General features: G+C 32.1%; 1 protein-coding gene across 1 annotated transcript; it reads left to right on the top strand.

The window, feature by feature from the left end:
- Positions 1 to 596: 596 nt before the first annotated feature.
- LOC108373922 (serine/threonine-protein kinase mos-like) lies at positions 597 to 9,333 on the top strand (the record flags this gene model as incomplete). The annotated part of the gene is made up of 4 exons (XM_017629861.1): positions 597 to 625; positions 1,136 to 1,290; positions 9,043 to 9,158; positions 9,227 to 9,333. Coding segments are annotated over exons 1-4 (407 nt in total), but the record flags the coding sequence as incomplete, so codon positions are not given.
- Between the last annotated feature and the right edge of the window lie 3,367 nt (positions 9,334 to 12,700).

The raw sequence follows: 12,700 nt of genomic DNA on the forward strand, positions 1-12,700 counted from the left end.
TATGATTGAAAAACGCCCTACCTCAGAATTTGGTTGAAGAACGCCCTATCTCAGCTTATTTTCAATGTATTTTAGTTTGAGATAGGGTGTTTCTGAACCGAATTCTGAGATAGGTCGTTATTCAACCAAATTCTGAGATAGGGTGTTTTTCAAGAAAATTCTGAAATAGGGCGTATTTGAATCAAATTCTAAAGTAGAGCACTCTTGAAAAAATTTCTGAGATAGGGTGTTTTTGAACTGGCTGCCGAGATAGATCGATCTTCCACACATCCATCGATATACTGCTTTGAACAAACAAATCGTACTTCGGGAAGATTCTATTACTTCACGTTACAAGCTTACATGCTTCTAAACACTTATTTATAATCAACGAGAAAATTTGAAAAATTTCACTCTGAAATCCTTGCACAAATTTAAAAGATTCCTACAGCTTTCAAACTCGCAATTCATTTTTCATTTTACTAAAGTGACTAATTTTTGCTTTAAGATCTGTTGTCTGAATTTTTTCAATTGCAGTTGAAAAATATTCTTTTTTGTGGCTGGTAGCTTGATTTTGATAGAGATGCCATAATGCCAGCAAAGGTCAAATGGCTAACATGGCGGCCATGGCGGCCAAAGTCATTGAGTGAAACTACCCTGCTTTTGGTAGCATGTATTTTAGTTTTATTTAGTCAGTGGTGTTGTTTGTTTTTCATAAGCTAAATTTAGTTTCATCAATATTTGTTTTATTAAATTCGCTTATTTTTTCTGTTGGTATTCAATTTACGCAACCGCGATAAATTAAATCTGACATTTATCCTTTACTTTTGCGTATGGACCATTTTGACTCTCCAACCACTGGAGACGGCTTAACTTGTTTACAACGAAATAGAGGCACTGACAAGTGAACAAAGCTTTTGTTTGTTTATTGTCAAGTAAATCAAAATATAAACAAATTTACAGGCGCATAAACAACCAAACATAAATAAAAATATTCCGTTAGCACTGCGAGCAAACAATAATAGCAAAATAGAAACGAAGAAACGAAAATCCTGCAGCAACGAAAATAAATACTAAAATGTAATTAGATAAATTATTTTTCCTCTTCCCGCAAATCTTGATTTAAATAATTTTTCACGAATTCTCCACTTATTAGGGCATTACTACAAGTGCCGCCATTCAATGAGCAGGTAATCGTCCTGAACACGCCAAATCGCAATGAGATACTCAAGGAGGGACTGCCAACGCACACCAAATATAAAATTTTGGGCCGCGGTGCCTTTGGGACCGTCTTTAAGGCGATTTATCGAGGTATGCAAAATGTTTAAATGTTTTATTGTTTCCGAAAAAATATTTACAAACAACTTCGGAGCATCAATTTGAAGTATTTTTATATGAAACGTAAATGTCTAAACAAAAATTTCTAAAGTATATTGAGAAGAGAAAATGGTGGTAATGCAGTGTAAGAAAACAACTTAAAGGATTTTGTGTGGCCAAATGTATATAATTTCTGTAATTTGACATTGGCCATAAGTGCTTATTTGTTACATATGTATATAAAAAATAAATAAAGTAAACAATTTATGTATGTACATAATGTTTGAAGACAAACAAGGATCTGTAGGAATTACGTACAAATGTACATAAACTAATAAAGCAGCGAATCTACAAATTTATCGGCGCCTTAACATAGAAAGGCTCTACCTAACATTTGTGTTTCTCTACGGAGTAATTATAAAACTTTATAAAAATAAAACTTCTTCATTTGCGAATTTCTGTGAATACTGGTCTTTAATAAATACTAAAACTAATTTATTGACAAAGTACTTATTTTAAAATCCTATTAAGTCGTTAGTGAGTAATTAACTGATTTATGTGCGAACCTGAATTAAATATGTAATCAGTTTGACGAATTTTAAACAAATTTGGTACACCAACTGCAGACTTTCCAAGGATGGTCATAGGTACGGTGACATTTCTAAAGCACCGAATCCGAACCTACAATTTTGTTTTTAGAATAAAAAGACATAACATCTTTTAATACACTTTTATTTAAAACAAAAAAAGAGAACAACTTGAAAAATGATCGCAAAAATGTACACAATAAGTGGCGAGAATGTAAATAGGGAAAGGATATTTTAGCAAATTCTGACTACTTATCTTTGCTTCAAAAATGTTTATTATTTTTGTATGAAAATATAACCGACTATCTAAAAAAACATGTAAATAAAATTTCTAACTTTGTAGAACGTTTATAAAAATTCAACGAACTTAAATAAATGTTGATCAAAATTTTAAACATTTTAATCAGATTTTCTAGAATATTTTTGAGTATGCAGTTTATTAGCCCGTTAAATTTTATTGTAACAAAGTTTAAGTTTGAAGTAGCTTGGACTTACCGTTCATTTATGTCAATTTTTTCTTCTCGCATATTCCTCCATATAAAGTATGTTCAAAAATTTGTTTGTATAGAGTAAATGAGTAACACCTTCCACAAAAATAATCTAGCAAAAATCAACGGTTAGTTCTAGCTACTTCAAATTTTAACTTTGAAGAAATCTATTTAGCTAAACATTTTATAACACTTGTCGAATTTTGCAAATTTTTGTGCAAATTTTGAAACTTAGACATACATGGTCTTTGTTAGATAACGAGTATACTTTCATAAAAAAGTAATAAACATTAAATGTCGCCAAAGAATGCTAAAATGTCTCTTCCCTATTAATATTTTCGCTACTGTATCTACAACTTATATTTTTTTGAGGGAATTTGTATCTATTATTTTCTATAATTTCACTAAATTCAAGTTAGAATCGTTACATTAAAAAAAAAAACAAAAAGAAAAACTTAACAAAGAATTGTACTAGTTATTTTTAAGCAAAAAACAAAACCGACTTCAACTCTCATATACAAATTTAAGAGTACCGTTAATTTCTTAATGATCTAATGGTCGAACCTAAACCAAATTGGTGTGGGACCACCTCTGTGGTACTACCTTTCTTTATAGAAATCGGTTAACGTGGTCCAAAATTATGCGGTAACATACATAAAAAAATATATTCCGATGAATTGATAACTTCCTTTTTTGAAGTCGGTTAAAGGAACTTAAAAAAATTGGAAAATAATGATAGACTGCAATATAGCGAGAGTACCAGTTTGACAGAATAAAACATAACCAGAGATCGTAGAAAATAAGGATGCTGGCTATGTTTATAGACATATCGATGGCTGAGTGGAAGATCGACCTATCTCGGCTGCCAGTTCGAAAACGCTCTATCTCAAAAAACTTTTCAAGAACGCCCTATTTCAGAATTTTATTGAAAAACACCCTATCTCAAAATTCGGTTCAAAAATGCCCTATCTCACTTCAAAATGTATTGAAAATATGCTGTTATAGGGCGTTTTTGAATCGGCAGCTGAGATAGGGCGTTTTTCAAACGAATTCTGAAATAGAGCGTTCTTGAAAAGTTTTTTGAGATAGAATGTTTTCGAACTGGCTGCCGAGATAGGTCNTATAAAGTATGTTCAAAAATTTGTTTGTATAGAGTAAATGAGTAACACCTTCCACAAAAATAATCTAGCAAAAATCAACGGTTAGTTCTAGCTACTTCAAATTTTAACTTTGAAGAAATCTATTTAGCTAAACATTTTATAACACTTGTCGAATTTTGCAAATTTTTGTGCAAATTTTGAAACTTAGACATACATGGTCTTTGTTAGATAACGAGTATACTTTCATAAAAAAGTAATAAACATTAAATGTCGCCAAAGAATGCTAAAATGTCTCTTCCCTATTAATATTTTCGCTACTGTATCTACAACTTATATTTTTTTGAGGGAATTTGTATCTATTATTTTCTATAATTTCACTAAATTCAAGTTAGAATCGTTACATTAAAAAAAAAAACAAAAAGAAAAACTTAACAAAGAATTGTACTAGTTATTTTTAAGCAAAAAACAAAACCGACTTCAACTCTCATATACAAATTTAAGAGTACCGTTAATTTCTTAATGATCTAATGGTCGAACCTAAACCAAATTGGTGTGGGACCACCTCTGTGGTACTACCTTTCTTTATAGAAATCGGTTAACGTGGTCCAAAATTATGCGGTAACATACATAAAAAAATATATTCCGATGAATTGATAACTTCCTTTTTTGAAGTCGGTTAAAGGAACTTAAAAAAATTGGAAAATAATGATAGACTGCAATATAGCGAGAGTACCAGTTTGACAGAATAAAACATAACCAGAGATCGTAGAAAATAAGGATGCTGGCTATGTTTATAGACATATCGATGGCTGAGTGGAAGATCGACCTATCTCGGCTGCCAGTTCGAAAACGCTCTATCTCAAAAAACTTTTCAAGAACGCCCTATTTCAGAATTTTATTGAAAAACACCCTATCTCAAAATTCGGTTCAAAAATGCCCTATCTCACTTCAAAATGTATTGAAAATATGCTGTTATAGGGCGTTTTTGAATCGGCAGCTGAGATAGGGCGTTTTTCAAACGAATTCTGAAATAGAGCGTTCTTGAAAAGTTTTTTGAGATAGAATGTTTTCGAACTGGCTGCCGAGATAGGTCGATCTTCCACTCAGCCATCGATATATTCTTATATCCTATGTCTTTTTGTGATAACAAAAGTGCTGCCACGTTTGTACGAAAAAAATCTTTGGGCCAGAGTATAGGGAAACTCTTATTAAATTAATAAAGAAAACTCTGAAATCGGGACTTTATCGGTACAAATATGAAAAATCGGGACACTTATACGTCCCGACTTTTAAAAAATATTCAGCGCGACAATTTTCTCAAAATCGGTACTGTCCTGCAAAAACCGGTACGAATGGTCACCGTAGTCATAGGCTATGTACATAGATATATAAAAGGCGTGACAGATTATATACAAATTGAAATTTTAATACTGAATGCATCTCTCTGGATATATTTTTGTGGGCTTTTGACAAAACAACTTCTCTCGAGTGAGGTCATTTTCTCTTCAAAGCAGTAATTCATTGAGTTTTCAATAATATTTTTATGTTTAGTCATCAACAGGGTTGTTCAAGATGCTATCTTAATGCAAGTTTAATAAAAATGTAAAATTTTTAAATAAAATTTCCTTACAATTTACTCTAATTTCCAACCTACAGACAACACAGAAGTTGTTTTGTCAAAAGTCCACAGATTTGTAGGAGAGTACTGGAACTTGTTATTAGTATATACGAAATAAATTCCCTACTCATGGAGAAAAATTTTATTGGGTCGTAATCTATGGAATTATTTGACGTAGTGTTCTGAAAATTTTAACCAAGGTTTATGTTATCAGTACCATACGGATAAGAGGAAGACGCCAGCTTTCATATAATCTAAAACCTTTATGATGCATACCTAACGCTCGTATATATACTCTTTTTGGTAGTAACGGGTGATTTTTTTGAGGTTAGGATTTTCATGCATTAGTATTTGACAGATCACGTGGGATTTCAGACATGGTGTCAAAGAGAAAGATGCTCAGTATGCTTTGACATTTCATCATGAATAGACTTACTAACGAGCAACGCTTGCAAATCATTGAATTTTATTACCAAAATCAGTGTTCGGTTCGAAATGTGTTTCGCAAACCCAATTGCTGCGAACGGCGACGAATCGACATTTCACGGTCTTCAGCAACACTCTCAGAAACAGACGCAATATTCTCTTCTGTACGCACTGTACGCATTCGTGTGGTTGGTTTAATGTCCAATAAAGTAAACTGAGTGCGAAACTTGGTCACAATCGCATTAATTGTTTGCTCACTTGGTCGATTATGTAGACCATAAATCGGACGTAAAGCGAACCGAACACTGATTTTGGTAATAAAATTCAATGATTTGCAAGCGTTGCTCGTTAGTAAGTCTATTCATGATGAAATGTCAAAGCATACTGAGCATCTTTCTCTTTGACACCATGTCTGAAATCCCACGTGATCTGTCAAATACTAATGCATGAAAATCCTAACCTCAAAAAAATCACCCGTTATAATACTTTTCCCAAATTCCAAAAATTGAAACTGCGCGTTTTTCAAAAATACTGCGTTTATAATTTTTTAGTGCCAAAATTTTTAATACATAGGCTGCATATCTTTATTCAGTCTGAACGTTTAGAATGAACTTTTTTGTTTACTTATTGGGCCGTATGAATAAAAACTAAGAAATTGCTTTTGCTTGAAATTTCATACCTTTTACTTCAATTTTATTTGAATAAATTGAGTAAAAGGTCTGAAATTTAAAGAAAAAGCAATTACTTATTTTTATTCATACGGCCCATTCTTTAGAACGTTCCTGATGATATGTTAACTTATATTTCAAACGCATTCTGTTTATTCCGGCTGTGAAATGGGATTATGCGGAATGTATAAAGAAACGCAGCCATAGTGTTCGTGGAAACATGGCGTTAAATGCCCAAAATTGAATTTCAAAAGCCTTAGTATTCCAAATGTTAGTCAGACTTATAAGCGATCTGAGTGCCATATTTCATCTAAATCCGTGTAGCCGTTTCCAAGTGAAGAGAGGTCTCGAATAGTGGTGGTTTTTAATTGATCAAATTTCAAATCACCCTGTGTACCCCAATAAAAAAGTTCTTAATTATAAAAATAAAGCTTTATCGCACATTTACAGGCTAAGGGGTTTAATTCGATCTCCCATTTATGACTGTCATAAAAAATTTCTTCTCGTATAATATACATACATATATACCTAGTTAGTACGATATGACTTTTCAAAAAGATGGCCAGCCTAATCAATGATCTTTTCAAACTAAAGCTTTCATAAAAATCTTTCGATTGATACCCGAATTTTAATATTAATAAATAAAACCTATGTATAAGTTAACTAAATTCGACCATTCAAACAGGTGGAAATCCCCTTCAGAAGTATTTTCAAACTTTCTCAAATCTATTTCGTCTGACATTGCGACAAACATATATTTCAATAAACTGATGAAATAAGTTGAATTTCATTTTTAAACCACATAGAAATCATCCTACATAAAGGTCAGAAATAAAGGGGTTTCAAACCCATTTCGAGTGACCACTCCTTTAATAATTCATTTAATTTTTTAAATATTTTAAATTTAACTATTTAAATAGATGGCAATCCTCTTGAAATACCTAAAAAAAGCGCATTTCTCTGAATTTTTTAAATCATTTTTGAATTACTGACGTCAGAGTGAAAAACTAAAAACGCAATTTTACTATATTTGGCCCATGGTTTCGCGAATATATTGATATTTGTGTTTAAAATTTACTATCGCGCGGTGTTATATGTATAATGAGCTAGACATTTATAAAAAAATATTAATTATTAAAAAAAAAGAAATATAGCCAATACTGGTCGAGAAAAGGAGTTTCTATTATTTCCATCAGTGCAAATTACAAATCCCGAAAATCCCGAGATTTCGAGACCTTAAAAAGTCCGGAATCCCGGGATGCCGGGATTAACATTCCTAGTTGTGCCACCTTTGAGGATCGTGTGCGATATGTACGTTCGGGAAAAATGGATTTACCCCTTACTGCATGTAAATAAGTATTTTATAAAACTATAAATTTCTTCTAATAGACGAGTAATGGAAATTTTGAGCGTTTGACAAGTGGTTAAAAATAGCAAACCCGGGTTATGGTATGCAGGGCTGGACGAATAGACAGACCGATACGGCTTAATCGAATTCTATCTTCATCTAAGCATTTTGGTATGCATAAGTATATCCATTTGGATTCCTTTAGGCTGTTACAAACAAACTTTATGTGAACAAAGTTATTCAGGCAGGTTCTGCAATTCACTTCTGAGTGAATTTCAACCCTTTCTCAATTTAAACTCGNTTAAATAGATGGCAATCCTCTTGAAATACCTAAAAAAAGCGCATTTCTCTGAATTTTTTAAATCATTTTTGAATTACTGACGTCAGAGTGAAAAACTAAAAACGCAATTTTACTATATTTGGCCCATGGTTTCGCGAATATATTGATATTTGTGTTTAAAATTTACTATCGCGCGGTGTTATATGTATAATGAGCTAGACATTTATAAAAAAATATTAATTATTAAAAAAAAAGAAATATAGCCAATACTGGTCGAGAAAAGGAGTTTCTATTATTTCCATCAGTGCAAATTACAAATCCCGAAAATCCCGAGATTTCGAGACCTTAAAAAGTCCGGAATCCCGGGATGCCGGGATTAACATTCCTAGTTGTGCCACCTTTGAGGATCGTGTGCGATATGTACGTTCGGGAAAAATGGATTTACCCCTTACTGCATGTAAATAAGTATTTTATAAAACTATAAATTTCTTCTAATAGACGAGTAATGGAAATTTTGAGCGTTTGACAAGTGGTTAAAAATAGCAAACCCGGGTTATGGTATGCAGGGCTGGACGAATAGACAGACCGATACGGCTTAATCGAATTCTATCTTCATCTAAGCATTTTGGTATGCATAAGTATATCCATTTGGATTCCTTTAGGCTGTTACAAACAAACTTTATGTGAACAAAGTTATTCAGGCAGGTTCTGCAATTCACTTCTGAGTGAATTTCAACCCTTTCTCAATTTAAACTCGAAGTGACTTTGGTTGAAATTCACTCGGAAGTGAATTGCAGAACCTGCCTGAATATCGCCACCAGAATTCACAAATGCCCTAACCAACAGTTTTTTCGAAACTGCGTTTTTCACAGATTTTGGTAGGATATATTTAAATACACTTTCCTTAAAATTTTGATTGCGTTAGTACCCAAAACAACGGATAGGTGCCACTTTTTAAAACGCCCTATACGTATGCATGATTTGATTTCTATAATGTTTTTGCTTCTCCTCTAAAATAAAAAATTTGTTGGTTAGCGCCTTTGTGAATTAAGGTAATAATATACTCTTCTGCCCTAAAGTAAAATAGAATTTTGATTTAGTCTCGGTGTTGATTTTTAACTGAAATGAAGTCACTCGAAAACAGAAATCTTACCAGTTTCTAATTGAAAAATTTGAATTGAAGTACTCATACATATGTACGATTTTTTTACATTTTTTTTATTACCAACAGGTCAACCCGTTGCTGTGAAGATCGTGCGAAATGGGAGTAAAGCGAATGCCCAATCGATGCGTAGTGAGATGCAAATTTTAGGCTGGAAGCATCGCAATATAATAACCATTTTGAAAGTAAGGGATTTGGAGTAGATAAAGTGTATATACTTTTAATAAGAATTTTTTATTTGAACAATGCATAGGTTGAAACTACATCAAATTTTGGTATAGTGATAATGGAAAGGCTTGTGGGACAAAGTTTACAAGACGTAATAGAAGCTACGCAGCTAATGCTGGAGCATAGAATTTTGTAAGTGGCTTTATTTTTCTTATAGCTAAAGTATACAGAAACAAGATTATTTAGAATTGGGACAATTTTCTCAGGCATTATGCCGTATTTCCACTGGGAAATGCAGGACAAAGTTTGGTATTTAATAATACCAGTATGTTGTTACGGACCAGATTTAAGATAAATATTGATAAGCCTCCAAAACTACCTTTCTTGAAATTGTAGCTTATTTTCTCTTGCGATACGAATTTTTAAACAGCAGATCAAGATACATATTGAACTGTTTATTTGCTCTAAAATTTATTTACCTGACTTTCATAGTTTTTATTAAAATATAGTTTATTTTACAACAAAATGCATATAAATTCAAGATGCAAACTTTATGCGGTGTATTTAAAAAAATGAAAAACAAGAAACTTTTAAGCAAGAAGCAAAACCGACTTCAATTCTCATATACACATTTCAGATTGTCGTTAATTTCTTCATGATCCAATGATCGGATTTAAGCCAAATTAGTATGTGACCCCCTGTGAAGCAACATCTTTCCTTTAAAAAAAGAATTATAGAAATCGGCTAACGTGATCCAAAGTTATGCGGTAACATACATAAAAAAAATATTCCGACGAATTGATAACCTTCACCTTTTTATGAAGTCGGTTAAAAAACTGATACTTTTATTTGCTGAGAAAATTATCTAACATTGTATGGAAGAAGATGCTGTGGATTTTTCGTTCTCCTGTCCCGGAGCTTCTTTGCCTCTTCTGAATGTAATCATGTACATTAAGGTGCATCACCAAAAAAAAGTTGTAGTTTTTCCACCGGAATTATAAAATTTTATTTTTTTTCAAAATTTCCTAATTTTTTAACCGACTTCAAAAAAAAGGAAAAGGTTATCAATTCGTCGGAACATAAATATGTATATATATATATATATGTACATATATATATATATATATATATATATATATATAGATTTATATTTATGTATGTTACCGCATAACGATTTCGATAATTCTTTTTCTATCGGAAAGGTGGTCCCATACTAATTTGGTTCGGACCCGATCATAGGATCATGAAAAAATTAACGGTAATCCTAAATTTGTATACGAGAATTGAAGTCGGTTGTGGTTTTTGCTTAAAAGTTACATGTTTAATATTTCGAATACTGAAAAAATTAACTGAACTTGTATTTTTTATTATGTAGCTCATTTTTGCGAAACGAATGCGAAGTTGGCAAATTAAATCTTCGAATCTTTGTTAAGTAAATATCAGTGGTAAACTCTTTTAGGCTGTAAAGTGTAAAAAAAGTAAGTGTACAGTAACAGTAAAGACAATGTTTTCATTCGCAGTTAAACTTTTAAGAGCTCTCAAGAAAAACGAAAAAATCATATGTACATATAAAATGACGCACAAGAAATGGAAACGAAATTTTCTTCTATCAAAATTTCTGAAATCAATTTGCCGCTCTCAAAAAAAAAATAATGTTCATACATACATATATGAATTTATTTTTCAAGAAAAAAATTTACAGAAACGTGCTTTTTCAAGCAACAAAAATAATAAAAAATATTTCTTGGGATTTTTCTTCAGAGCTGTATTCTAAAGCTGAGATCACACGATTGCCGCAAATGCACCAATCTGGAACAATTTTTATTGTGCTGTATTGGAGCACAATAAAAAAATTGTCCCAATCAAATTCTGTACAGTCACACGGTTGCCTCTTTTTATACAATTTTGATTGCCGCAAGTTGGTGAAAATCAATATAGTGACAACAATTGCCCCAAATTTATCACACGATTGTTCTAGCATGCGGCAATCGTGACTATAAGATGTTGCGCTGACTTCTAAATTCTGTTTTGTTCATTGTTGTGTAAAACTGGCGTATTCTTAAAAAATAGAAAATTGCATCTAATTTATATATTGTGGGCTCATTTTATGCATATTTGTTGTTTGAAAGCAAAGAAGCAACAACTTGAGCCCAATGAAAACTGACGCATTTATTTAGAAGTTTGAGTGTACAGTTTTTTTTATTTTTCGACGATAACTGCAACGTGCTAAATATGTGGAGTTCAAGTTACAAGAGTTTTCTTTTTAATTTTGGTTTTCATTTTAATTTTGCTTTTTTATTAATTACAAGTAAAATAAAATAAATAAAAATTTAAAATTTATACAACAATTATAAACATTTCTTAAACTAGACTGATCACAATTCAATGATTTTTAATTTGGATTTCTAGAAAAAAATTTGTTATGCAGTTTACAAAGTAATTTGCATCGAAGAAAGTGCATAATACCGCCTGCTAAAAAAATTATAAAAAATCGACAGGATTTTTTAGCAACTTCAAACTTGTACCTTATTGTACTAAATTTTATGAGCTATAAAACTGAATAACAATTTTTTTTTCTAGAAATCGAAATTAAAAACCGTGCAATTGTGTTCAAAAATTTAAGAAATTTTTATAATTTTTGTATAAAGCTTGCAATTTATGCGGTTTTTGTTAGACAATGAGCTATACTTTTATAGAAAAATAATGAACACTAAACAAATAGAAGAAAAATAGTCAAAACTGGTCAAAATGTTGAGGTTCTACCGTTTCGTCTGCGCTGTATTGAACTTTTAAGTTTTTTCTTTTTAATAAATTTATACTATCTGGCAGTTTGCCAATTGGTGACATAAAATATCTTTCGTATTCTTCTCGTATGAGTTTTGCTTGTGGTGGTATATATCGCAGCAAAGATTCCGTCATCGGACTTCAACAAAAATTATAATTTGAATACAAATTAAATTTAAAGTTATGTTGCTTCCGAAAACAAGGATATTCATTTCAGTGATTTTTAGACACAGAAGGAAGCAAACAAGTAAATTATAAATAAACATCCTAAATATTGTTGTGTATTGTTCACTTCAATTTCCGCACAAGAACACAATAAATATTGCCGCAATTTTGAAATTTTCATTGCCCTATGATTGCCAATCGAGCTATCACACGATTGCCGCAAGTGGGTCGTATTTGATTGGGCATTGTAAGCACAATATCGGCCTCTATTGCCGCATGAGTTAATTTATTGTGAAATCACACGATTGGGGCATAATATGAGGCAATAATTGGTGTATTGCGTCAATCGTGGGATCTCAGCTTAAGCCTTAAGATACAGTTTGTATTTGAGGTTATTAGCCTTAAGGGGTGTTTCAACCCCAAAATCTACCCCTTGTGTGCGCTAATGGTTATGATTCCCTGAGATACAGTGCGGTAGTCGGCGAACTCAGCATAAGGCAGTATTACCCGTTGCCGTTACGGTTTCTCGGACCTCTCAAGCCTAGTGCAAAGTCAACTGCGAGCTGCAATTAACGGACGATTTACTCAATCTCCTCTGGGTCGCCATGCG

Source organism: Rhagoletis zephyria, unplaced genomic scaffold, assembly GCF_001687245.7.
Source record: "Rhagoletis zephyria isolate East Lansing unplaced genomic scaffold, Rhagoletis_zephyria_1.1 Rzeph_scaffold_07152, whole genome shotgun sequence".
Taxonomy (NCBI): domain Eukaryota; kingdom Metazoa; phylum Arthropoda; class Insecta; order Diptera; family Tephritidae; genus Rhagoletis; species Rhagoletis zephyria.